The 24,488-nt window shown below is 53.8% G+C and overlaps 1 protein-coding gene and 1 pseudogene across 1 annotated transcript; both read left to right on the forward strand.

The window, feature by feature from the left end:
• The first annotated feature begins 800 nt into the window (after window positions 1-800).
• On the forward strand, window positions 801-2,965 carry LOC124527836 (prefoldin subunit 1-like; annotated as a pseudogene).
• Window positions 2,966-15,013: 12,048 nt separating this feature from the next.
• On the forward strand, window positions 15,014-23,634 carry DLL1 (delta like canonical Notch ligand 1). The gene is made up of 11 exons (XM_047101083.1): window positions 15,014-15,292; window positions 15,499-15,795; window positions 16,489-16,549; window positions 16,790-17,047; window positions 18,882-18,942; window positions 19,447-19,577; window positions 19,701-19,870; window positions 19,984-20,200; window positions 21,730-22,534; window positions 22,734-22,851; window positions 22,961-23,634. The coding sequence occupies exons 1-11, from the start codon at window positions 15,239-15,241 to the stop codon at window positions 22,964-22,966; spliced, it is 2,178 nt and encodes a 725-aa protein (XP_046957039.1). The 5' UTR covers window positions 15,014-15,238; the 3' UTR covers window positions 22,967-23,634.
• Window positions 23,635-24,488: the final 854 nt, after the last annotated feature.

Raw genomic sequence — 24,488 nt, forward strand, 5'->3', positions numbered from 1 at the left:
CCAAGAAGGATGTGAAGTGGTCTCTCATCTTAAGAGACACATGTTGCGGTTGGGAAGACAAATGAACATACATTAAATATTGGGAAACAAGTGAAACATAGTGTCAAGTTTATAACATGCCGATGAAGAAGGCAGCAAGAAGATAAAGTGTGACTTGAGCCTGGAAGGAAGCCTCAGAAGAGGAAGGTCAGAAGAAGAAAACCTAGGAAACAAAAGGAGTTCGGAAGGAGCAAGGGGCAAGCAGAGACACCAGCTGCAGCCTGTGGGGACCCAGACGGTGGAGGCGGAGGGTGACAGGCCAGCCAAAGCTCCTCAAACTGCCTTAGGTGAGTCCCACCACTTGGCGGGCTTCATCTATCCCACAGAGCTTCCGATAAGCATGTCTTCCTCCCTCCGAAATAGACACCTGTGACCAAGGATTGACAGACATGTGAGGAAGACAGAAGAAAAGGAAAAAACAAAAAACTAGAAGAAAGAAGAAAAATATTGTAAAAATATTGTTCTTTGCAATCTCTGAAGATTATCCATGAGAGAAACAGAGAGGGAATATGTAAAAGAACACTCCAAAAATAAGAGCTCTTGAAAATTATAAAAGCCATGATAAATTTAAAAAGGGTTTAAAATTTTTTTTAATGTTTATTTATTTTTGAGAGAGACAGAGACAATGCGAGTGGGTTAGGGGCAGAGAGAGAGGGAGACACAGAATCAGAAGCGGGCTCCAGGCTCTGAGCTGTCAGCACAGAGCCCGACACAGGGTTCGAACTAGGAGCCATGAGATCATGACCTGAGCGGAAGTCGGACGATCAACCGACTGAGCCACTCAGGCGCCCTAAATTTAAAAAGTGTTTAAAGTTAGAAGATAAATCTGATGATATCTCACAGATATTGGAACAAAGAGAAAAATATGGAGAAAGACAAAACATAAGAAAATTAGAAGATTAAAGTTTGACATGTGAAAAATAGGAATTACAAGAAAGAGAGAAAATGAAGAGGAGGAAATACTCAAGAAATAATTCAAGAAAACTTCCCAGATGTAAAAGACACGTTCTTATATTGAAAAGGATTGCCAAATGCCCAGCACAACAAATCTAAAATGATCCACACTAAGGTACATCATGAAATTTCAGGACACCAGCGATAAAGAAAAGATCTTTAAAAGTTTCCATAAGGAGAGGCACACTGAGTGAACCAAGATGGCCGCTCCCGTGGATCTGGAATTGAAGAGGGCCTTCACAGAGCTTCAAGCCAAAGTTATTGACATTCAACAGAAGGTGAAGTTGCAGACATACAGATTGAACAGCTAAACAGACAAAAAAGCATGCACATCTTACAGATACAGAGATTATGACTTTGATAGATGAGACTAACATGTATGAAGGTGTAGGAAGAATGTTTATTCTTCAGTCCAAGGAGGTAATTCACAATCAACTCAGAGAGACAGAAAATAGCAGAAGAAAAAATTAAAGAATTGGAACAGAAAAAATCCTACCTGGAGCAGAGTGTGAAGGAAGCTGAGGAACACATCCGGGAGATGCTGATAGCACAAAGGGCACAGTAGGAAACCTCTAGTGAAAGCTTCCTACCCCCTTCCACTCCTGGCAAGGGCAGAGGGGCCTGTTTGGGGAAACATCCTCTCTTCTGCCCTGATGGGCTTTTTATTTGAGTGATCTGGTAACCCCGTGCTTTCTACTTCACCCTGATCCCCTTTTCGATCCTGGCTCTGCCTGCCACCCCTGCCCAACACTCTCCTCCCCTGGGGTGAGTCAGGAACACCCAGGAAAGATGGGGGCCAGGACAGATAGGGGAGCTCTGCCCAAACCTACTACTAGTTATGCTGGTTAGACCAATAAAAGGCATCTGCCCCCCCCGCCCCCACTCTAAGTCTGCCTTTCTTGAGAACCGAGGGCCAGAGGCTTTCAACCTCAGCTCTTCCCTGACCTGTCCCCCTCCAGAGCTTTGGCTCTGTTCCTTTCGCATTGAAGTCTTTCCTGGTTCTTTTTGTTCCTTTCTGTTCCTTTGAGCAAATCCTTCTACTTCTGAGCCTCCATGCAGATCAGGAAGAAGAGAGACCAGGAGATAACTGAATTTAAGTGAACCTTGGTGGCATTCTGCCTAAAGATTCTTTCCCTGCTTACTCCCACATGTTCCATAAGAAAATGTAGTCAGGCTGTCTCCTGGTGGACAGTACAATCCTAAGGCCTCCTAGAGGCTTAGGGGCAGTGGTGTGCTGGAGCTGGCTTGTACTGACTCAGGAGAGCCAATTATGAAAAACCAAGTTATGTAAATAATCATATTTTTAAAAAGGGTAATAAAGATTCAGACTTGCCCCTTCCTAAAAAAAAAAAAAAAGTTTCCATAGGAAAAAAGAAAAAGGTCACATTTAAAGGATTGGAAATCAGAAGGGCATGGAAATTCTCAATTGAATCCCAGGAAGCTGAAATTCAGTGGAGACTTAACTTTAAAATTCTGAAGAAAATAATTCTAACACTAAATTCTACTCTCAATCAAAATATTAGTTAAGTGTGAGAGTAGAATAAAGATATATTGAGATACGCAGCTCAAAAATATGATCTACCAAATCCATTCAGAAACCTGCAGAGGGATACTCTCCAAAATTAAGTAGTCAGGAAAGGGGGATATTTAGGACCTGGGTAGCAGGGAATCCAAGTGAAGACAGAGGAGGAAAGTAAGTCCTAGACAGAGACCATTTAAACTAGGGCAGGTGCCTTCCAGAGATACCTTCCTCATCCAGGACAGTGACACCCATGAACACCTGATGTGTCTGAATACTTTAAAGGAAGATCTTTGGAGTTTGGTGATGATAAGAGGTACACAGAAACGTCAAGCAAATATATTAGGCAATTGTTGAATCCAGTAAAGACAAAAAACTGCACAAAAAATAAAATGTAGTCACCGCATATGCCTCAGCTGTGAATAATTACCTAGCTTTAGTAAGGCAAATACACAGGGCACCTATGTGGCTCAGTTGGTTAAGTGTCTGACTTCAGCTCAGGTCATGTTCTCATGGTTTGTGGGTTCGAGCCCCATGTCGGGCTCTGTGCTGACAGCTCAGAACCTGGAGCCTATTTTAGATTCTCTCTGTCTCTCTCTCTCTCTCTCTCTCTCTCTCTCTCTTTCTCTCTCTTTGCCCTTCCCCTGCTCACACTCTGTCTCTGTCTCTCAAAAATAACAAATCTTAAAAAAAAATTTTTTTAAGAAAATTCTATTTGAATGGAAAACATTCCTTAAATTACATCTGTTAAAAAAAAAATTGAGGGGCGCCTGAGTGGCTCAGTCAGTTAAGCATCCAACTCTTGATTTCAGCTCAGGTCATGATCTCCTAGTTTGTGAGTTCGATGCCTGCATCGGGCTCTGTGCTGACAGCTTGGAGCCTGGAGCCTGCTTCCGATTCTGTGTCTCTCTCTCTCTCTGCCCCTCACCCGCTCACACTCTGTCTCTCTCCCCCTCTTTCAAAAATAAACATTAAAAAAAAATACAGAATGGTAATTTAATACAAAAGGATGCTATAATTTTTTTAAAAAATGGGAGGCAATCTTATACGTGTTCATAAATGCGTGTGGGAAGTCCGGTGGAAGAGTTAAATCTTCATCTGCTAAAGCTGGGAAGTCCATAGACAATACGTGCAAGGGAATAAGACAGACATAGCATTAGAGACTCTTTCATAAGAAATAGGAGAGCAAACATTAAAAAAAGGCCCGGGGGGGGGGGGGGAGGGGTCGCCTGGGTGGCTCAGTCCATTAAGCCTCTGGCCTCAGCTCGGGTCGGTATCTCACACTTTGTGCCCCGCGTTGGATTCTGTGCTGACAACTCAGAGCCTGGAGCCTGCTTCGGATTCTGTATCTCCCTCTCTCTCTCTCTCTGCCCCTCCCCTGCTCGTTCACTCTTTCTCTCTCTCAAAAGTAAACATTAAAAAAGAAATATGAGAGTAAATTTTAAAAAACAATAGCGAAGAGTTAAGTTGGAGGAATTGAAAGTGGGAATGCTTGATGTAGGTGATTGCTATTTTTTGTTATAAATCTGGAAATACTACTTGAATTTTAAAATCTGTAACTGTATTACTTTGGTAAAAGAAAAAAATTTAAGTTTTAAAGAGTTGTTAAGTAACTAGTACAAGTGGTAGTAAGTGGCACAATTGTTACTCAAACTCAAATCTGTCTAAATTCTAGAGGCTTTAAAATTTTTTTACAACTCCAGTGCACAATAGTGAAGGAAGGGAGAAGCCAAAGATTCTTTTGCAGGCCCCTTTCCCAGGACACTAGAAGAAAAGTTGTACATGGAAATCAGCATAACAGAAGCAAAAAAGTTACATGTGATCATTCAGGTCCTTTCCCCACCTCCTGCTTGACACCATACATAGATGTTTCCTATGCCCTATTGTGCACATCAGACATGAATTGTGAGGAGAACCTAAAAACAGGATGGCAGATTTACATAAAAGAGAAAAGTAGGGAAGGAAAGAAAAGAAGAAAGAAAGAAACTGTAGGTTGAAAGTAGGGAGAAGGGAGTTAAGGGAGAGTATAATGGTGAAGGGAAAGCCTTCACATCCACTGAGAAACAGAAGAAACATGGAGCATGAAATGAGCTTGGGAAGGGTGGGATCAGGGCGGGTTTCTCTTGGTAACAAACAGCCTTTGAAATGTATTTGGAGTTAGTTTTAATTTTATTTGAATGCTGAACTGAATTTCTTTGAACACAACCACATGGGTTGATGTGGTTTCATTTGAGCAATAGTTCGCCATCCAAAAACTGGGAAAGAAAAAAAGCCATAACTCTAACAATACACTGACTTCTACATGGTCAGTCCACCTTGAATATTACTGAAGTGTTTTATGGCTGTTACAAAGTGTCACACAGAAAGAAAATGAGCCTCTTCCTCTGGTCATTGTTATGTCTGCTTGTGACTTCTGGGCCCCTGCAGCCATCATGCAGTCATGGGAGGGAGTTAAGCAACATTTGAAGTCAATCCAAAGCCAGTGGAGCAGAAACATGGAGAGTGCCTTGTGCCTGGACGATGCGGTTAAGCCAAAGATTAACTCACACAAAGACCACCTCCGAATTCTATTTGATGGCGTCCCTTCCTTATAGTTAAGTGTGTTGAATTAGGATTTTCTGTTACTTGCCCCCGAAAGTATCCTGTTGCAGCTTCTGCCCATGAAGGAATAATTCCTACAGAACTTGTCCTTCCACTTTAAACAACTAGAAATCTAGACAAAATATATGAAATGATTATTTTCAGGGAGTAGACAACAGGAAGTGGAGGGTGGAGATTCCCGAAGGAAGGCAAGCCCAGTGGCTTGGGCTAGATCTAGCCTTGATCAGCAAAGGTGCTCAGTGAAACAAGACTGGTTCTTTGATGAGAGCAATGAAACTGATAAACCTGTAGCTATATTGATCACAACAAAAAAAGAAGACAGAGATCACCCATATTAATGATGGAAGATGGAACCACAGAGTTTACTTAGACCGAAAGGTTAAAAGAAGACTATTTGAACAGCTTCAGGTAAGAGGAAAAAATCCCTTGAGCCTGGGGCGCCTAGGTGGCTCTGTCGGTTAAGCGGTTAAGAGTCAGCTCCGGCTCAGGTCATGATTTCACGGTTTATGAGTCCGAGCCCCGAGCTGGGCTCTGTGCTGACAGCTCAGGGCCCGGAGCCTGCTTCAGATTCCATGTCTCCCTCTCTCGCTGCTCCTTCCCCACTCGTGCTCTGTCTCTGTCTCTCAAAAATAAACAAACATTAAAAAAAACTTTTTTAATTTCTTGAGCCATAAAAACTACCAAGCCTGAGAAGAAATAGAAAATCTGAGTAAGCCTATATTCATTAAACCATACATTTATGGGGCGCCTGGGTGGCTCAGTTGGTTGAGCGACCGACTTCAGCTCAGGTCATGATCTCATGGTGTGTGAGTTCGAGCCCCGCATCGAGCTCTGTGCTGACAGCTCAGAGCCTGGAGCCTGCTTCTGATTCTGTGTCTCCCTTTCTCTCTGCCCCTCCCCCACTCATGCTCTGTCTCTCTCTGTCTCAGAAATAAATAAACATAAGAAAAAAATATTAAAAAAAATAAAACCATACATTTATTTGTTAAGTTGAATTTCTAAGTAAAAACCTTCCAACAAAGAAAACTCCAGACCCACGTAGCCTCACTGGTGAATTCCATCAAACATTTAAGGAAGGCAAAGTAATCCTATACAAACTCTTTCTGAAAATAAAAGCCTTCTCTACTCATTGTATACTGCATGTAGTGGCAGAGAGAAGACCTAACTTTCCTTTGCACCTCCAGCCTCCAAGACGGGTGAGTGGATGAACACATGAGTGAGTGACTGAAGTGGCCTTCTCACTGCCATGTGCTTTGGGCAAGTAAATCCACCTGTAGCCCCAGCTGTGAACAGTGACTTCCATAAGCCCATCATGGTTTTCCCATTTGCCTTGACTATGGTCGGTTCAGTGGTGTCCTGTGACTGAGAAGTGAAGGTGGTGGCGGTGGCTCATTCCTAACTCACTCCTACTGGGCCCCTAACAACCTAAAAACAACTGTATTTCTTGCCTTAATGAACCTACTAATGTAAATAGGAACAGTTCCAACTACCATTAAAAGAAAGCAGGGGTGCCTGGGTGGCTCAGTCGGTTGAGCATCCGACTTCGGCTCAGGTCATGATCTCGAGGTCTGTGGGTTCGAGCCCCGCATCGGGCTCTGTGCGGACAGCTCGGAGCCTGGAGCCTGGAGCCTACTTTGGATTCTGTGTCTCCCTCCCTCTCTCTGCCCCTCCCCTGTTCATGCTCTGTCTCTCTCTCTCTCTCTCAAAAATAAATAAACATAAAAAAATTTAAAAAAAAATAAAAGAAAGCATAGGTTGGTGACTGTTCCTAAAAAAATCCAGACTCACAACCATGCCCCTACATACCTACCAGCAGTGAGCAGCTTATAGTTTGAAAGCAGTTTACGATCATTAGTTATTAGTGATAATGATTGATAAACAGCCACCGCCCTGTTCCCATAGCTTTTTGAAAGCAAACCTTGATGGAGTGCCAGTGCTGTCCCCATTCTGCTTCCGGGGACGGGGACGTATCACAGGGGAGAGACTAAGAATTTCATAGTGGGCAGGGAAGAAACCCGAAAAGCAAGGAGTGCAGCTCAAGAAAGCATGCCTTACTTTTTGAGATTAAGAAATGTGCTGATTTGAAGGTGAAAGACATTTGCCGAAATTTGTCCCCTCTTTTTTCTCCAATACTTAGGCTGTTTATTGGGGTCCCTTTCTCTCCAGCCCATTTACTGGAGTAGGGCCTTGCAAAGCCGGTCTCCTAGCAGCCAGTGCAGAAGGCCCATTCGTATCACAATGGACGGGAAGGAAAGAAAGAGCCTGGTTTGTTTAAACTGCCTCTGTCTTCATTCACAGCCTGATGTCCGTCTGCATTGTGACACCCACAATGGCACTAAAGGACCCATTGTGGCCGAAAACAAATCAAAACAGAATAAGGGATGCTGAGAAAAAGAGCCATGCAACAAAATTGCTTAAAAAACCTAAGTCTTACGTCTGAGATTTATGTTACCTTTTGGCTGCGCGGCCTATTGCCCGGTGTTTATAGTAACCGCTGGAGTTTAATCAAAAAAAGATAAATGCCAACTTCACGTACGTTTGTTTTTAAGGGCGGTACACAGGGAGGATGGGTGTGCTGGGCTGCTTCGGAAGCTGTTTAATAATTGTCGTTCTTTGTTTGCACAACATTTGGGGAGCCGCACTCCGCACTTTGTGTTTATTTTCCTTCTGATAAACATGCCCGAGCTACGCCCATGTGGCCCAACAGCGGCCCCCACACGGTCGCTCCCGCCCGCACCCCCACCCGCTGCCCGAACCGACATCAGATGTTGCAAGAACCACGCCCAGTTCAGCGGGCAACAGGTGGAAGGTTGAATAGCTTCACACGTTTTTCGGGAGAGGGGGTGGGGAAAGAGAGAGAGAAAAAAGGAGGGCGGGAGGGCAGGCTTTCGGGAGCCGATTTAAGGATTAGATCAGATGTTATTGCTAGTGAAAAATTAAACAGCCCGGTGCTCTGGGGAGTGCAGATTAATATATTTAGTGACTGTGCGCACAAAGGCTGCTCATTGTGGCCACGTCTGAATGCCTGTGAATAGGATGGAACATATGCGGCCTGTCACCGCAGGTGCCCACATCTGTTCTCCCCCGGGCAGATGCTCACAGAAAAGGGGAGGTGGGGAGGTGGGAAGGACAGCGCGCTCGAAAGCTTCGCCTCGCCCAGGGCTCCTCGGCCGCGGCCCCGGGCTGCGCGGGTTCGGCGGGGACCCTGCGTGGGGAGGGCCCCGGGCCAAGCCACGTTTCCGGGCGACTCCGTTTTAGAGCCTCGGGGCACAGGGTCGCAGCCCCCAGGCGCCCCCCGCCCGCGCCGGCCGGGTGATTGACGGGCCGCCCCAGGGCCCGGGCGACAGGTGCCCGAGACCCGCCGCCCCCCCCCCCCGGGCGGGGGCGCGCCCTGGGGGAGTAGGGCCTGGGGACAGGGCCGGCCGGACGGCGCCCCTCGACGCCCTTTCTTCCCTTCCTCATTGTGTGCCAAGTCCGAGGCTGCGGTTTCCAGGTGCGCCGCTTGGGCCCGGGACCGAGGATTCCCGCCGCGGACGCGGACAGGGGACGGCCCCGCGTTCAGGTCTGGCCTCCCAGAGGCCGCACCCCTCCAGGGGCGCACGAAGGGCGCGCCGCGACCCTGCCACCGCTCCGGGTCGCCGCACGCGGCTGGCATGGGCCCGTCCCGAAGTCGACCTGGGCCCTCGGGGTGGCCCTGCGTCACCCTAGCGCCGCACCTGCCAGTGGCTCGCGGGGGTGACCGGCCTCACGCCCATGCCCCCCTGGCCCTTGCAACCCATCGCGGGCACCTCTCCGAGCCACCACCTCTGGGGAGCCCTCCGGCACTGCGCCGCGGTCCGGCACAGCCCCTCCCGGGCCGCAGCAGCCTCCGCCCCACGCCCCCCTCGGGGCCCCCGCGCGCTCAGTCGCAGGAAAGTTCTGAGGGGCCACTCGGGGCGGGCGCGCGGCGGCGGGAGCAGCTGTGCGGTCATCCGATCCGGGACAAAGGCGTGCCCGCCGGTGCCGGGCCAGGTAAACACGCGCTTTGTCATGGAGATGAGCGCGGGACAGCCCGAGCAGATGATCCGCGGGTTCGGGGAGCCGCGGCCGCGGCCCGGGACGGGGGGGGGGGGGGGGGGGAGGGGAGCGGCGCGGGGGGTGGGGACCCGTCATCTGCGCCGGGGCCGCCAGCTGAGCACGCGACTCGCCCTTTCTCATGCAAATCAGCACATGCCTTTGCAACTCGCTGCGGACCTGCGGCCTCCACCCGCCGCCCCTGCATCCGCGGAGGTGGGGTGTCCCCCGTGCGCGGCACCGCGACCGCCACGCGAAACCACGTGGGACTGGGACCTGCCTTCCCTTCCGCGCCACGGCCGCCACTCCCACTGAAAAGGAAAGGTTAGATGACACGCCATGACCCTGCCCCACCGGGAAGGCCGGGCCACCGTGCCACTTACAGTCTCCAGCGGCCCAGCCTGCTCTGAGAAGGGAAAGCTTTAGGAGAAACTGTCAGGACCTCTGCTTCTCCTGCTGGGGTCTGTCCTCCTGCCACTAGCCCCCCCCCCCCCACGCCCCACATGAACCTGCCGGCCCAAAGTCACTGTCCTGGCTGTCTGTGGGGCCATCTCTGCTATGAGGGGGCTGCCCTAGGAGGTCAGAAGAGGCTATGGATGGGGCCTCACTGGGTTTGCTGTGACCTGTTTATTCTCCAGCAACAGGGAGGCCTCCAGTGTCTAAATGTAAGCTAGCTCTGCCCGCCTCCCCTTCTTTTTCCCTGCTGGGTATGAATGGATGGCTTAGGTCAGAATGTACCTTCAACGACAGATCCACACAGGGCTCAGTCAAGTCTAAACAAATCCGTATATCCATAGGGGTCAGTGTGTGTGAGGCTCTGGGAGACTCGAGACAGCCTTAAGAAGTAAGAAGTAAGTGTCCCTAGTGACTACACTACACAGACTCAGGGCTTACGGAAGAGATCTACACCTTCACAGCAAGTTGGTCAATTTGTCTGCTATTTTAACCACTTTGTGATTCCAAAACTGCTGTGGGAGGTACAGGCTTCTGTTTGTGGAATAAATAAGTCACGGGGATGAAGGTGCAGCATAGGGAACATAGTCAATGGGATTGTAATAGCGTTGTATGGTTAAAAAAAAAAAAAAAAAAGATACCCAAACTGTGACTGATGAGAAGGGGCAGTAGGATGTATTGCTGGGGGATGTGATACTAATTAATAAACATGCTTTAGGTCCCCTCCTCCTCCTCCTTCTCCTAGTAACCTGGCATGTTTGATCAACACCAGATTTGCTGCTTGGAAGTTTTTTTATTTTGTTGTTCTGAACAAGGACTCTAATTCTTCTCAGGAATAAGAGAACCTCTCTGTTGGGTATACAGTATTCAGTTGGTGTAAGAAAACACAAACATCACTCCAGTCTCCAGACTTGTTTATACAGAAAACTGAACCTGTGGCTGGCTTAGACTCTGGAGCCTATTCTGGGCATTGTTTTTTGCAATCTGCCCAGACCCTCCTTCCTCTTCCCACAACCACCACACACACACACACACACACACACACACACACACACACCCTGAGAATAGAACCTTTCTTTGGGCAAAAGGGGACTGAAACAGATTTGGGTGTCCACAGTATTTCGTCACACCAGTACTGAGGTGGCCACATTTAATTTGATAAAATGATGACTGGGAGCCTTTCCCCCAAGTCGCCTAATAAAATGATGGGGAAAATAACCAGGGTCTCCAGTAAACAGGGAACTTAGCTGTAGTTGTTGTGGCCATGGTTCTGGTCATACAACCCGAGCCTACCCTAGCCACTAGGTTATTCAGGCTATGAGCTATGCATGCCTGGCAAAACTAAAACCCCACCACCAGGCAGCAAATCTCTGTGTCCTCTCCTGTGTCTGATGGATTGGGTGCCTTCTAAGCCCTAATGAGTCTCACTTTGTACAGTAAATTTGCTGAGAAATCAAAAAGTATTTAAAAGAAAGTTTCCTGCTTTTTCCTAATAAGCAAGGTGAGGATTTATGGTGTGCGGGGAGGAGGGGATCTGGCCACTAGGGCCGGCGTGGAGGCAAGTCTATTTAACATACTCTAGCTGGAGCCTCCTCCTGCATTTAGGGGGTTCAGAGTGCGTTGCGGGAGTATAGAGACACGCAGTCAGGAGTGGAAAAACGCCATTTGGTTCGGAGCAGATGGCTGGCTAGGGGGCTGATGGCGTCTAAAGGCGTGTCCCCCCCTTCAGCCTGAATCCCTAAGGGCTCCCCTTGTCTTCCCAATCAATGAAAATTAAAGTGCAAAGAAAGGATGAATAGTTGGACCTCGAGTCTCTCCTTTGTTCATCTCAGCTACTGGTGTGCAGGAGTTAAACTACAACAGGCCCCTACAGAAACACAGAAGTTAAACAGTCTCCCGTTAGCTCAGCTTTGAAAGGGAGAGGGGGAGAGGGACCAGTGTGAGGTGGGGGGAGAGGGAAAGAGAAGGAGGAGGAGGAGGAGGAGGAGGAGGAGGAGGAGGAGGAGGAGAAGAAGGAGAAGGGGGAGGGGGAGAAGAAGAAGGGGGAGGAGGAGGAGAAGGAGGAGAGGAGGAGGAAGGAGAAGGAGAGAGGAGAGGAGAGGAGAGGAAGAAAAAAGAAGAGGAAAGAACAGGAGGAGGAGGAAGGAGAAGAAAAGGGCTTTCTGCTTGATTTCCCCAATACAGAATCGCGTGGCATAAATTAAGTTGGAAAAGAATGAACGCTTTGGGCAGGATTCTGATGGATTTTACGATGCCTTTCAGTTCCGCTTTGCCGCTGTAATCGAGAAATCTGTGCCACGTCAATTTAACAAATACTTGATACTGAGGGGGGTTTGTTAAAGATTTGGGGCAAGTCTTTTCCCCCCAAGGTTTAAGCCCTTGCGCGTGGAACTTTTTATTTCCAGTTTTCTAAACAGGCATTCAGACGAGACTATTTCCCACTTCCATTTTCTAATTAAAAGGTTCCTGAAATTTCATTTCTTACTGAAATCTACTCTCAGACTCAGAGGCACAGAGGATTTAGAGCTCACATTCCTTTCTTCCTTTGTGTCTCCCTTGCTCCTGGAACCCTCTCACCTCCCTCCCACCCACCCAGCTCCCCCCCACCATACACACACACACACACACACACACACACACACACACACACACACACCAACTTCTATGCTGTAGAGAGAGCAAAGTTCTCAGAAACTAGCTTTCAGAGGAAACATGGATGTAGTGAGAAAAGGATGCTGACACTAGGTGGCAAGATTAAATTAGGATTCATGCTGACCCGGCCCTGTGGGGATGTAGCACGTCCTTACAAAGTCTGCAAAGGGTGGCCACACTGGGATTGCCACCATCCCGGGGGTGTAGCATCTTTGAAGTCTCCATTTGTTCTGAACCAAACAGTAGGGGGTTCTGGTGGGGTCCAAGCTTGCCTTTCTCACTTCACCCTTACATGCACATTACTTTCGACTCATTCTTTGCTTTTTGACCAGGCAGCAGTGGAAAACCTAACGTGTACAGATCTGTCAATTCAGGAACTTTACGGGTATTTGGGAGCCGAAGAAACAAGGTTCTGGTTGCCTAACGTCCAGAAGGATGGCCATGGTTGAGTCCCCAAGTGATTTTAGATTGTTGTTTACAGTGGTTTTACTTGGTATTTCCTCTCTTCCTGCTCATTAAACAGTACTTTGTGATCTCCACACCCGCTGCAATGAAGGTCACATTTTGCCGGGACAGCGCCGGTTCCCACCAATAAGGTGGCTATAGCACACCTGCGGCGAGGCCCTTGTGGCCAGGCACCCTGGGGCTGTGTCACACACCGGGTGACATTTACTCCCACATTCACACCTTCCACCCTGATGACACCGCCGTAGGTGCTGGGGGAGGGGGAGGGGAGCAGACAGGGTTGGGAAAAAGACCCCGAAGTGTGCCTAATGAAGCTGGATGCCAGAGTAGGGGTCCATGCGCCACCTTAATTCTGCATTGAGCACACAGGCATGAGAGCAATTTAGATAATTCATTGTGTGATACGTGTGTTCTCAGCCCTCCCAATAAACTCATTTCCCTTAAAAAAAATGAAAACAAAAGTTCTAGTGTCTGATGGACGTGTAAAAACCTAATAAGGTGATGGTTGTGTAAAGATTTCGGGTGGGGGGGGCGGGCTGGAAGGTCTTTAGAACATGTGCCGGACATTGTTGCAGAGGCCGCGGCGCGCGCGGAGGGGAGCTCTTTCTCTCGGCATTGTGCGGGGAGCAGGTGCGGTCCGCATTACCATACAGCTGAGCGCACAAAGAGCCACTGATTCAGCCTCGCACAATAACAGACTGCCTTAATGACAGCCACGCGAACGACACACACCAAACTCACTTTTTACCAAGCGGAGGGAGGCCGAGGGGGGAATACCCAGGAGAGAGGGGCTGGACACCCAGGAAAGGTGGCGGTGGCCGAGAATCGCTCCGGGAAGGACGTGTGCGCGCGCGCGCGTGTGTATGTGCGCGCGCGCGTGTGCGGGGCGGGGGTGCGGGCACTAGTTTGAGGCGTCAGGATCTCCCAGCTTGGCGGGGGGTGGGGTGGGGGGGGGGGAGGCGCATAGCGCTACCCAGACCCCGCCCCCACCAGCGGCCTCCCGCTGGCGCGGGGACTCCGGGGTCCCCGGGGGCGCCGCGCTCGCCTCAGCCCTGCTTTCGGAGGACTCCCGGACGCAGCGTCGCCGTCCTCGGCCGGGTGGCTCGTCGATGTCAGACCTTCCCAAACTTCCCGAAACTCACGGCCGCCCGCCCGCTGCGCGCGCCCGCCCCTTTCCGACCACGCTCGCGGCCCCCGCGCCCCCAGACCCCGAGGCCCGGCCCGCGCGGGGAGACGGCACGCAGACGCCGCGTCGGCCGGGCGAGTGTCCCAGGCCGCGTCCGGCGGCCCCAGGCGGGCGGCCCTCGGCGGGGCCGGAGGCTCGGCACCGCCCCCGCGCGTCCCCGCGTGTCCCCGCGGGGCTCCGGGAGCCTGCGGCCGGCGGCAGAGCCGAGGGGCCGCGGCCAGGGCCCCCGCCTCGCGAGCGCAGGGGATTCTCGCGGCGAACATTTTGCAGGAATGTAAATGAGCGCGTTTTGTGTGGTGCGGAGGAAGGCGGGGGGCGGGGGCGGGGGCAGGGGAGGGCCGGGGGCGGGGAGGTGTGGGGGCGGGGAGGAGGTTGCACATTTTACAGCTCACTGACCATTTGGCGATCCATTGAGAGGAGGGTTTGGAAAAGTGGCTCCTTTGTGACAGCTCTCGCCAGATTGGGGGGCTGCTCATTTGCATCTCATTAGCCATGCGGGCGGCCGGCGGGATATAAGGGCGGCCGGCGCCGGCGAGCGCAGACCTCGGCGCGCACCCGCGGAGAGCGGCCGGGCCGAGCGCGCACCGGACGCGCAGCCGTGGCGCGGCGTCTCCGCTCGCCACCCGCCGCCCTGTGTCGGGACCCCGTGCTGTTTATGTGGATGGCACCGGCTGGGTCCTTCGGGGAGACGCGTGTCTGCGCGGGGGCGCGGGACACACGAGTCCGGGACGCTCCCGGCACGCACGCCGCCGCCGAGTGACACGGGCCCGAGCCGCAGGGCGCGCCGCGCACACTCGCCGCCGCCGGGGTCCCTGCGCGCGCTCCGCGGGGCCCGGGATTATCGCCTCGCCGGTGGGATTTCCAGACCTCGGCTCTCTAATCGGACTCGGAGGAAGCTCTTTGGGAATTAAGCTGAAAATCTGGACGCTTCCTCCCCTCCCCCCCCCCCCTTTTTTTTCCTGGGAAGAAGCTTCAGACAAAACCAGGAAGCCAACGACCCCTACCTACTGGTGGACTGGAAGAAAGGAGGAAAACCGAAAGTTGCGGCTCCATCAGCAGGCTCGGAGCCAGCCCTTTGCTCGTGCACCCCCAGAGCGCCGTCACCCGCGCAGGGCGGATCTGGACGACCGCAGCCCCCGAAAGAGGAGACACGGGCTCCGGAAGAAAGGAGCCCTGATCACCCCGGCCCGCGGCGGAGCGGCGGCGCTTCTCTGTCCACGCTCCTGGGGGTCCACGGCCACCCTCGGGCACCCCCCGCAGTTCTAGGGCCCGAAGGCGGGGGCGCAGGGGAGCTCGAGCGCGTCCAGCGGTGCACCATGGGCCGCCGGTGCGCCCTGGCCCTCGCCGTGGTGTCGGCCCTGCTGTGCCAGGTAAGTTGTCGGCTGGGGTGTCCAGGGCCCCGCTGTCAGGGCGGGTGTCGATGGGGCACCCGGGAGCCGCGAGGCGTCAGGCAGGGCACCGGGGGCGCAGGGGGGTGGCGAGCCGGGCCGGCGGAGCCCGCGGTGAACCCGAAAGCTAGCCTCGGAGCGCAGGGCCCCGCGCCCTCAGCCCCGCCCCCCGCCCCCCCCTCCCCCAGGTCTGGACCTCCGGGGTGTTCGAGCTGAAGCTTCAGGAGTTCGTCAACAAGAAGGGGCTGCTGGGAAACCGCAACTGCTGCCGCGGGGGCGCGGGGCCGCCGCCGTGCGCCTGCAGGACCTTCTTCCGCGTGTGCCTCAAGCACTATCAGGCCAGCGTGTCTCCTGAGCCACCCTGTACCTACGGCAGCGCCGTCACGCCGGTGCTGGGCGTGGACTCCTTCAGCCTGCCCGACGGCGCGGGCGCCGACCCCGCCTTTAGCAACCCCATCCGCTTCCCCTTCGGCTTTACCTGGCCGGTGAGCGCTGCACCTGCGGGGCGGGGCGGGGCGGGGGCCTCGACGGGTCAGCCCCGCGCCAGGCACGCTGGGGGCGCGCACCGGCGGGGTGCCGGGGAGGGGAGGCGGGCGGGCGCCGCGGTCCTCAGGGTGGCGGCGGAAGGGGCCAGGCCCGGAGCATCGCCTCCACGCCCCGAGTGACCCTTCAGGCGGCAGAGTGACAGCCGGGCTGCCGCGGGGCCGAGAGGCGGAGGGTCTGGGAGGTTTCGGAACCGGCCTCTGCCCGTAGCTCCCCAGTCCAGCGAGCGCCTTCTCGGGGGACAGTTCTCTCGTTGCCCTGTCTATGGGCAGGTTGAACTGCCTTCGCAGCATGACAGCCCCTGGCCCCTGTGTGTAGTCCCCCCCCCCCCCACCCGGTGACTGATGACAATCCCTGCAGCCCCGCCTGCTCGCAGCCTTTTTTTTTTTTTTTTAACGTGATATCCTGTACTAACAGGCTGAAAAAACACGTCAGGAAACCACTCTTTAAAAAGTTCTTCCATTTCCTTGAGGAAAGTGAAAACAGGCAAGAGATGTCCGGAGACCCTGCTCTGGGCACACAGATCTGCACCGCACCCCAGGCGGTTCCGGACTTGGGTGACCCGAGAGCGTCCCTTTGGGTTTTGGTTTTTAACATTTCTAGTTTATCTTCTGTCTCCTCCCCCTTTCTCCCAGGGCACCTTTTCGCTGATCATTGAAGCCCTTCACACAGATTCTCCTGATGACCTCACAACAGGTAAAAACAAATCAAAAAACTCCAAAACCAAGTCAACAGCTTCCCCAGTCAGTACGTACTTGACCTCTTGTCTCCACCAGAAATCAGCTTCTGTGCTTACATTCTGCAAACTCCTGCAGGAGGCTCTGGGTGGAGGGCTTGTGGCCTCCTCCCCTGCATCACACGTCAGTTCTACTTCCCCCAGTGCCCCAAGCCTCTGGGTTCTTGGTCAGAACCAACGGGAGCACCGTCTTCCCACAGAAAACCCAGAAAGACTCATCAGCCGCCTGGCCACGCAGAGGCACCTGACTGTGGGCGAGGAGTGGTCTCAGGACCTGCACAGCAGCGGCCGAACAGACCTCAAGTATTCCTACCGCTTTGTGTGTGACGAGCACTACTACGGGGACGGCTGCTCCGTCTTCTGTCGCCCCCGAGACGACGCCTTCGGCCACTTCACCTGCGGGGAGAGGGGGGAAAAAGTCTGCGATCCTGGCTGGAAAGGCCAGTACTGCACTGAACGTGAGTTCCTGCTTCCCTCCTTGGTCTACTTCCAGGCCAGAGCTCCCAGGGAGTGGGGGTGGGAGTATTCTGTGAGCTAGTGGGGTCCTCAGATGTCAGCAGTGGAGTGATGCCCTGGTGGGGAAACTGAGGCCAGAGAGCTGGAGAAACTCGCCGAGACCTCACAGCTAGCCAGCAGCGGGATTGGGGTCAACTCAGAAGTTTTAACTTCCGCTATGGGAAGCTGCCTTTCTTAATCAGGGAGGATTTTGGAGACAGGGCCAGGGGTCAGGAAGTGAGCCGGAGGGAGAGGGAGAGGAGGAAGGAAGGGAGGAACAGAGAGGAGAGTTTGTATGTGGAGGCGCATGCTCCAAACCAGTTCTCTTTGCCAGGACAGCGTCTCATTGGAAAAATGCTTCGTTTTCTTTCTAGAGTTGGTGTGCTTGGCCTTTTCGCAGACCGAGCGTATTTGCAAATACTCTGCGTGACGCACGTGTGTTGTTAATGACATAGTCCCTCATAGGGGTCTGTGGACAGGAGACCGTGTGTGTCAGCTGAGGCCTGGGTAGGCAAGAGCCACAGGGGAAGGGGCCCGCCTGCCAGAGCGCACACTGCGCTCACGAAACACCTTGCCTGGGGAAGAAATACCTTCACCAAAAGGCGACGGGCCCTGCCTGCCCCATGATTCTGGTGGAGAGCGGGAGGCCTGCGAGGCTTCCGCTGGCTCCTGGGCCTGCTTCAGGTTGGTAGGCCTCTCTTCAGCTTGCGGAGGCCTCCCTGCCAGTCTGCACACCCAGGGGTTGGGTTTCCCTCTAGTTAGGGGTTGGGTGGGCCCTGGAACTCCCCAGAAACCCTGGTGACTTTTCCTTCTCCTGCCCTGGAGCAGGCGAACCTCCCTCCTTGTCCTTAGGCCCAGAACCTCTGGCCAGGGAGGTCTCTCAGTTCTGATTCGTGCCTGGGGGTGAGGGTAGGTCATTGTTTTGAGCTGCGCCCGGGCCTGAGCGGGCTCTGTTGTCTTACAAACTTGGAGCAGCTCGTCGATGAGTTTCATAACTCTGTGAAGGAAGCCAGCTCCACATCAGCCCCCACCCCCGCGGGGACCTCTGGCCTGCCTGCTGCCTTCCGTCCGCTCCCCTCCCTCCTCTTCTTCGCTGCGGGGGAGCCGTAAACTTAAACTTTTTTCTTCTTATTCAAACACTGGAGCCTCTCCCCGCCCCCAGCTAGCGCGTGCCATCGATTAGATCTCTCCGGGCAAAGGCGGCGGGAGCGCACGCCAGCTCCCATTGGCGGAAAGGGCTCGCGCGCACACGCGTGTCTGTGTGTGTGTGTGTGTGTGTATGTGTGTGTACACACACGCCGGGGGTGTGTGTGCGGGTGGGGGCGGGGGGCGGGGGAGGCGGTATTGTCGCACTGGGGCAGCTGCTGGGAGAGCAGAGACAATAGAGCAGCTGTCTTGCCCTGGTACTCTGCATACCAGCTGTCCACCCTTATCGACACACACACTTTCTGGGTATTAAGAGGTGGAGCTTTGTGCATAGAATTGGGAAGTGGGGGAGGAGGAGGGGGAAGGACTTCTGACCCTCTCAGAAGAAAAGGGGATGGGGTGGGGGTGGGGGTTTCCGCGCTCTTTTGTCCTGGAGCCGCTGTGTTAAGAAGAATGCTCATCCCAGGGCGGAGTGAAGTCCACAGTTACCAGGCAGGACCGTGGATACTCCACAGATGGAGATTAACTCCGCTGGGTCTGCCAACTGAGCTGAGCAAGTTTTGTCCCAACCGCATTGTGGCAGCAGCCCCCGGTTGTGTTGGGGAGGATCTTGGGGTGGGGCTTGACCCCGTGTCTTCTCTTTGCTTGTAGCAATCTGCTTGCCAGGATGCGACGAGCTGCATGGGTTTTGTGACAAGCCAGGGGAGTGCAAGTAAGTGTGCAAAAGGGGTTTTTCCCTTCTCTGCTTCTCCTTGTACCTGGTGTATTTGTAAAGTAGCTCTGGGTGATGGTTTGAAAACTTCAGGTAAGAGTAGCTGGCTGTCGGGGTTGGAGCCGTTATTCTCGTGTTTCTACTTAGTAAACGTACAGAAACACGTAGAGTCACGGGTTGTCAGCCACGGAAGCCCCTCGGTGGTTATGGGAACGTACGGATAGCTGTCTGCCAGGAATTGACATTGAAGATGTCAAACTTTTTGGCATCCTAGGACCACCTAGGGAGCCCCTAAAAATGCTGTCCCAGCGAGCCTCACTCCCAGAAATCAGACCCTCTGGGGCACTGGCGTGTTTGCAGGCTCCCGAGGAGACTCTGGTGTTCTGCCTCGTTGAGAGCCAGACGTGTTGGTGTCGCTGGAAGGTGGTTTCTCGTGGGTCGGGCGTGTGTGTGACCGTGAGCCCGGTGGTGCCGGCGCCCGCCTGACACGTGCTCTCTTCCTAGGTGCAGAGTGGGCTGGCAGAGCCGGTACTGTGACCAGTGCATCCGGTACCCAGGCTGCCTCCATGGCACCTGCCAGCAGCCCTGGCAGTGCAACTGCCAGGAGGGCTGGGGTGGCCTCTTCTGCAACCAGGGTGAGCCCCCAGCCCCATCCAGCAGCCCCGGGCTTCCCTGGCTTCGTCCCGGGGAAGATGTGGTCTCCCCGAGTCTGACCCTGGGCTTCTCTCTCCTCCTCCTCCCGCCTCTGCCCCTCGCAGACCTGAACTACTGCACACACCACAAGCCCTGCAGGAACGGGGCCACCTGCACTAACACGGGCCAGGGAAGTTACACCTGCTCTTGCCGGCCGGGGTACTCAGGGGCCAACTGTGAGACGGAGATCGACGAGTGTGGCGCCAGCCCCTGCAGGAATGGAGGCAGCTGCACGGTGAGTCCGGCCCCAGCAGGATTTCCTGTTGAACGGGGGCGCTGGTTTGATACGCATCTCGTGGGTCTCTTGGAGCGACCCTGTGACAGCGCTTTATCTTCTCTGCGACGCAGGATCTTGAGAATGGCTACTCTTGCACGTGCCCCCCCGGCTTCTACGGCAGAATCTGTGAGCTGAGTGCCATGGCGTGTGCCGACGGCCCCTGCTTCAACGGGGGACGGTGCTCAGACAACCCCGAAGGAGGGTACACCTGCCGCTGCCCCGTGGGCTTCTCCGGCTTTAACTGTGAGAAGAAGGTGGATTCCTGCAGCTCTTCACCCTGTTCTCATGGTAGGACGGCAGCCCCAGCCGCTCTGAGACTTTGTCAGGTGGTCAGCACTGATGAGAACACATTAGAGAGCACACGCGTTTCGTTTCCAACCAAACACGTCACTTTGCAAGCTACCCCGAGGTTACGGAGCCCTTTCAACTGAACAGAAACTCTTCACAGAAGTGTTATCCCCGAGCCTGGAAATGCTCAAGGAGCGAGAAAGGCAGGCAGGAGTGTGGATTCTCACGTCCTACAGGGGGAGCCTGAGGCAGAGAGGTGGGATGACTTCTCAAGGTCATATCGCACCACAGGTGTCTGAGTCGGGGCCATGATTCAGTAGATTGCGCTCCAATGGCAGCCCAGCGACTGTTTTTGGAGGGAAGCCCGGCTCAGCTCTGTCACCCAAACATAACCGTCTGGTGTGTCTGTGCAGAAGTGTGGTCTGTTGACGGGCCCCCTGCTCCCCTGTGAGTGGGTAGAGGAGAGAAGCTGGGGCCAGACATGCCAGGCCTTCTGTGAGCTTCGCCATTAGCCACGATGATTGACAGAGAGGAAATCCCTGTCCTTCTGCTGTCCACGTGCCGTACAGAGGGCGTGGCGGTCCTGTGGGCTCAGGCTCTGCCTCCTGTTTGTTTCTACCCACTGAAGCAACAGAAAGGTTGGCTGCTTTATTTTAGAGGCAGAATAGCAGGAGGTTTAACAGATTGGCTCTCGAAGGACAGAGACCTCTTCCACTCCCTCCTTTCTTCCTCTTCCTTTCTGTTGTCAACCCTGCTCTTTTCACTGACTGTGGAACTGCAGGCAAGCACGTCAGCCTCATTAAGCCTCAGTTTCCCCATCTGCAAACCGGGTCTTTTGTGGGATGTCGTGAAAGTGAATGCAACACTGTAGCCAAAGCGCCGTGTACTGCCCCAGTGGGAGCGGAGCTGCTGGGAGGGTTAGCTGCGGGGGTGCCCAGTCAGCGTCCGACTTCTGCTCAGGGCATGATCTCAAGGCCCGTGAGTTTGAGCCCCTCGTCGGGCTCTGTGCTGGGAGCTCAGAACCTGGAGCCCGCTTCGGATTCTGTGTCTCCCTCTTTCTCTCTGCCCCTCCCCCGCTCACACTCTGTCTCTCTCTCTCTCTCTCTCTCTCTCTCTCTCTCTTTAAATTTAAATAAACTTGGGGCGCCTGGAGGGCTCAGTTGGTGGAGCGTCCGACTTCGGCTCGGGTCATGATCTCACAGTTCACGAGTTCAACCCCGTGTCCGGCTCTGTGCTGGCAGCTCGGAGCCTGGAGCCTGCTTCCGATTCGGATTCTGTGTCTCCCTCTCTCTCTTTCTGCCCCTCCTCTGCTTGCACTCTGTCTCCTTCAAAAATAAACAAACGCTAAAAAAATACTTAGAGAAATGAGATATTAGCTGTATCGTTTGCAGTTTACTGAGCTAGAGCTGGACCAGACCCCTGCCCTGATGTTTGTGTCTAGGCCACGGCTGCCTCGTCTGTCTCGCGTCCCCGGTGTACCTTGCAGGACTGACACGTAGCAAGGCTTCAGAATGTGTCCTGTGTTCCAGGTGCACAGTGTGTGGACCTTGGCGATGCTTACCTGTGCCGCTGCCAGGCTGGCTTCTCCGGGAGGCGCTGCGCAGACAACGTGGATGATTGTGCCTCCTCCCCGTGTGCCAACGGGGGCACCTGCCGGGACGGCGTGAACGAGTACTCCTGCACCTGTCCCCCAGGTTACACAGGCAGGAACTGCAGTGCCCCTGTCAGCAGGTGTGAGCACGCGCCCTGCCACAACGGGGCCACCTGCCACGAGCGGGACCGGCGTTACCTGTGTGAGTGCGCCCGGGGCTACGGGGGCCCCAACTGCCAGTTCTTGCTGCCTGAGCCGCCCCCGGGCCCGGCGGTGGTGGCGGACCTCACCGAGAAGTACGTGGAGGGCCAGGCCGGGCCCTTCCCCTGGGTGGCCGTCTGTGCCGGCGTGGTGCTTGTCCTCATGCTGCTGCTGGGCTGTGCCGCCGCCGTGGTCTGCGTGCGGCTCAGGCTGCAGAAGGACCGGCCCCCTGCCGAGCCCTGCCGTGGGGAGGCGGAGACGATGAACAACCTGGCCAACTGCCAGCGCGAGAAGGACATCTGTGTCAGCGTCATCGGGGCCACGCAGATCAAGAACACCAACAAGAAGGTTGACTTCCACGGGGACCACGGGGCTGATAAGAACGGTCTCAAGGCCCGCTACCCTGCTGTGGATTATAACCTAGTGCAGGACCTCAAGGGCGACGCTGCGGCCGCCGTCAGGGACCCCCATGGCAAGCGTGACGCCAAGGGCCAGCCCCAGGGCTCTGCAGGGGAGGAGAAGAGCACCCCGACACTCAGGGGGTGCGTGCTGCGGGCCGGGAGGGGACACGCGGGAAGGCCGGCCTGGGAGGGCGCCCCGATGCGAGGGGGTGCTGCGCTCTGCAGTCAGACGCTCTACCCCTGAGCTTTACCCCCGAAGGGGGTGCTGCACTCTGGGCCGGCGCTGGTCAGTTTTTCCTGTCCTCACGTGTTTCTTGCGGTTCTTTTATTTTCCCCTCAGTGGAGAAGCACCTGAAAGAAAAAGACCAGACTCCATGTATTCTGCTTCAAAAGACACAAAGTACCAGTCAGTGTACGTCATATCGGAGGAGAAAGACGAGTGCGTCATAGCGACCGAGGTCAGTGCGCAGCCCGGGCCTGGTCTCGGGGCGGAAGCGGGGGGAGAAGTCAGAGGGTGCCGACCTCTGTCTGGAACTAACTTCCCATCCTGTCCTGTGGGCCCACCAGGTGTGAAAGGGAAGTGATACGGCAAAGTTCCCGTTTCTCTTAAAATAAATAAAATTCCAAGGATATATGCCCCAGTGGATGCTGCTTGAAAGAGGAAAGGGAGACCCCCGGACTGCTGCCGAGGAACCGACCCGGACCCAGCCGGCTCTCCCTTCCGAGGCCAGCTGGGGACGCGGCGTGGCTGCAGCTCGGCGGCGGCCAAGGGGCCTGTTGCACTGCCTTCTAGGACGTTCCCATTGCACTATGGACAGTTGGCTTTTGAAAAATATATATTTAAACGAATGGACCTGATTACTACGTGAGAAGCATGCACTGCCTGAAGTGTATATTTTGGGTTCTCATGAGCCGGTCTTTTCTGGAATTAGAATCACAAACACTGCCTTTATCGTCCTTTTTGATACTAAAATGTGTTTTTTCTAGGTGGAAAAAAAATGTGTGTTATTTTTTTGGACTTGTAAAAATATTTTTCAGGATATCTGTAAAGCTTGAGTATTTTGTGATGTTCATTTTTTATAATTTAAATCTTTGGTAAATATGTACAAAGGCACTTCGGGTCTATGTGACTATATTTTTTTGTATATAAATGTATTTATGGAATATTGTGCAAATGTTATTTGAGTTTTTTACTGTTTTGTTAATGAAGAAAATCCTTTTTAAAATATTTTTCCAAAATAAATATTATGAACGACGACTAGAGGTGTGCTTCCTCACCACGCCCTGTGCTCGCTCCCCCTAGACAGAAATGGCTTCTGATTGTCGATTTTCAGTGTCTTTGCCTGGTTTCAGTGGCTTCTGTCTGCCTCAGAGAAGCCTGCACAGTTATCACCAGGGCGTCTCCGGGAGGGGCCGAGGGAGGCTGGCCGGCTCCTGAGCAGGCCCTGGGCTCGCCGGGGGTATCACGGGCACATGCAACTCCGCATCGTGCTGACGGGTCCGAGGACCCTCAGAGCTGGCCACCTTTCTGAGCCTTGTTATTCGGGGGCTGGAACAGAGTCTCATTTGGGATCAAATACCCGTGAGACACTTTTGTATTGCCATGGCAAAGGCTTTTTGTCTTAGGATAATACTATTCATCCATTTGTTTATGGGTTATTTCCAGTCAATTCGAGAGACTTCGTTGCCTTCTAACTCAACAGTTGTGGGGGGACAGAGAGCGGTAAGATAAAAACGTTTTTTATTGAGCGCTGACTACCGGCCCCGGGGAAACCGCTGTGCCTGGCCGGGCTGGTTACTCCTGGTGCTGGCATCACTCCTTTTACAGGAGAGGAAGCTGAGGTTTGGGGAGGTGAAGCTTCTCGCTCAGGGTCAGTCAGTGGTAGAGTTAATGTTCAAATCTGGCAGTCGGGCTCCGTACCCCAGTTTACTTGTTAATTTATGTAATAATTTATTCAATAATTGTCAGACACTCAGCTTCTCATTGACAGCAGGACCTGGGGATTTAATAGGCCTCATCACCGGTGTGGTTTGGTGGCTCCAGAGCGTCAGTGTCCTTTGTCAGCTAAGATGACAAGCCCGTGTTGGGACAGGT

The sequence above is a fragment of the Lynx rufus genome, unplaced genomic scaffold (genome assembly GCF_022079265.1).
Source record: "Lynx rufus isolate CCGP_SWC_20201006 ecotype Redwood Valley unplaced genomic scaffold, mLynRuf1.p SCAF_56, whole genome shotgun sequence".
Classification (NCBI taxonomy): domain Eukaryota; kingdom Metazoa; phylum Chordata; class Mammalia; order Carnivora; family Felidae; genus Lynx; species Lynx rufus.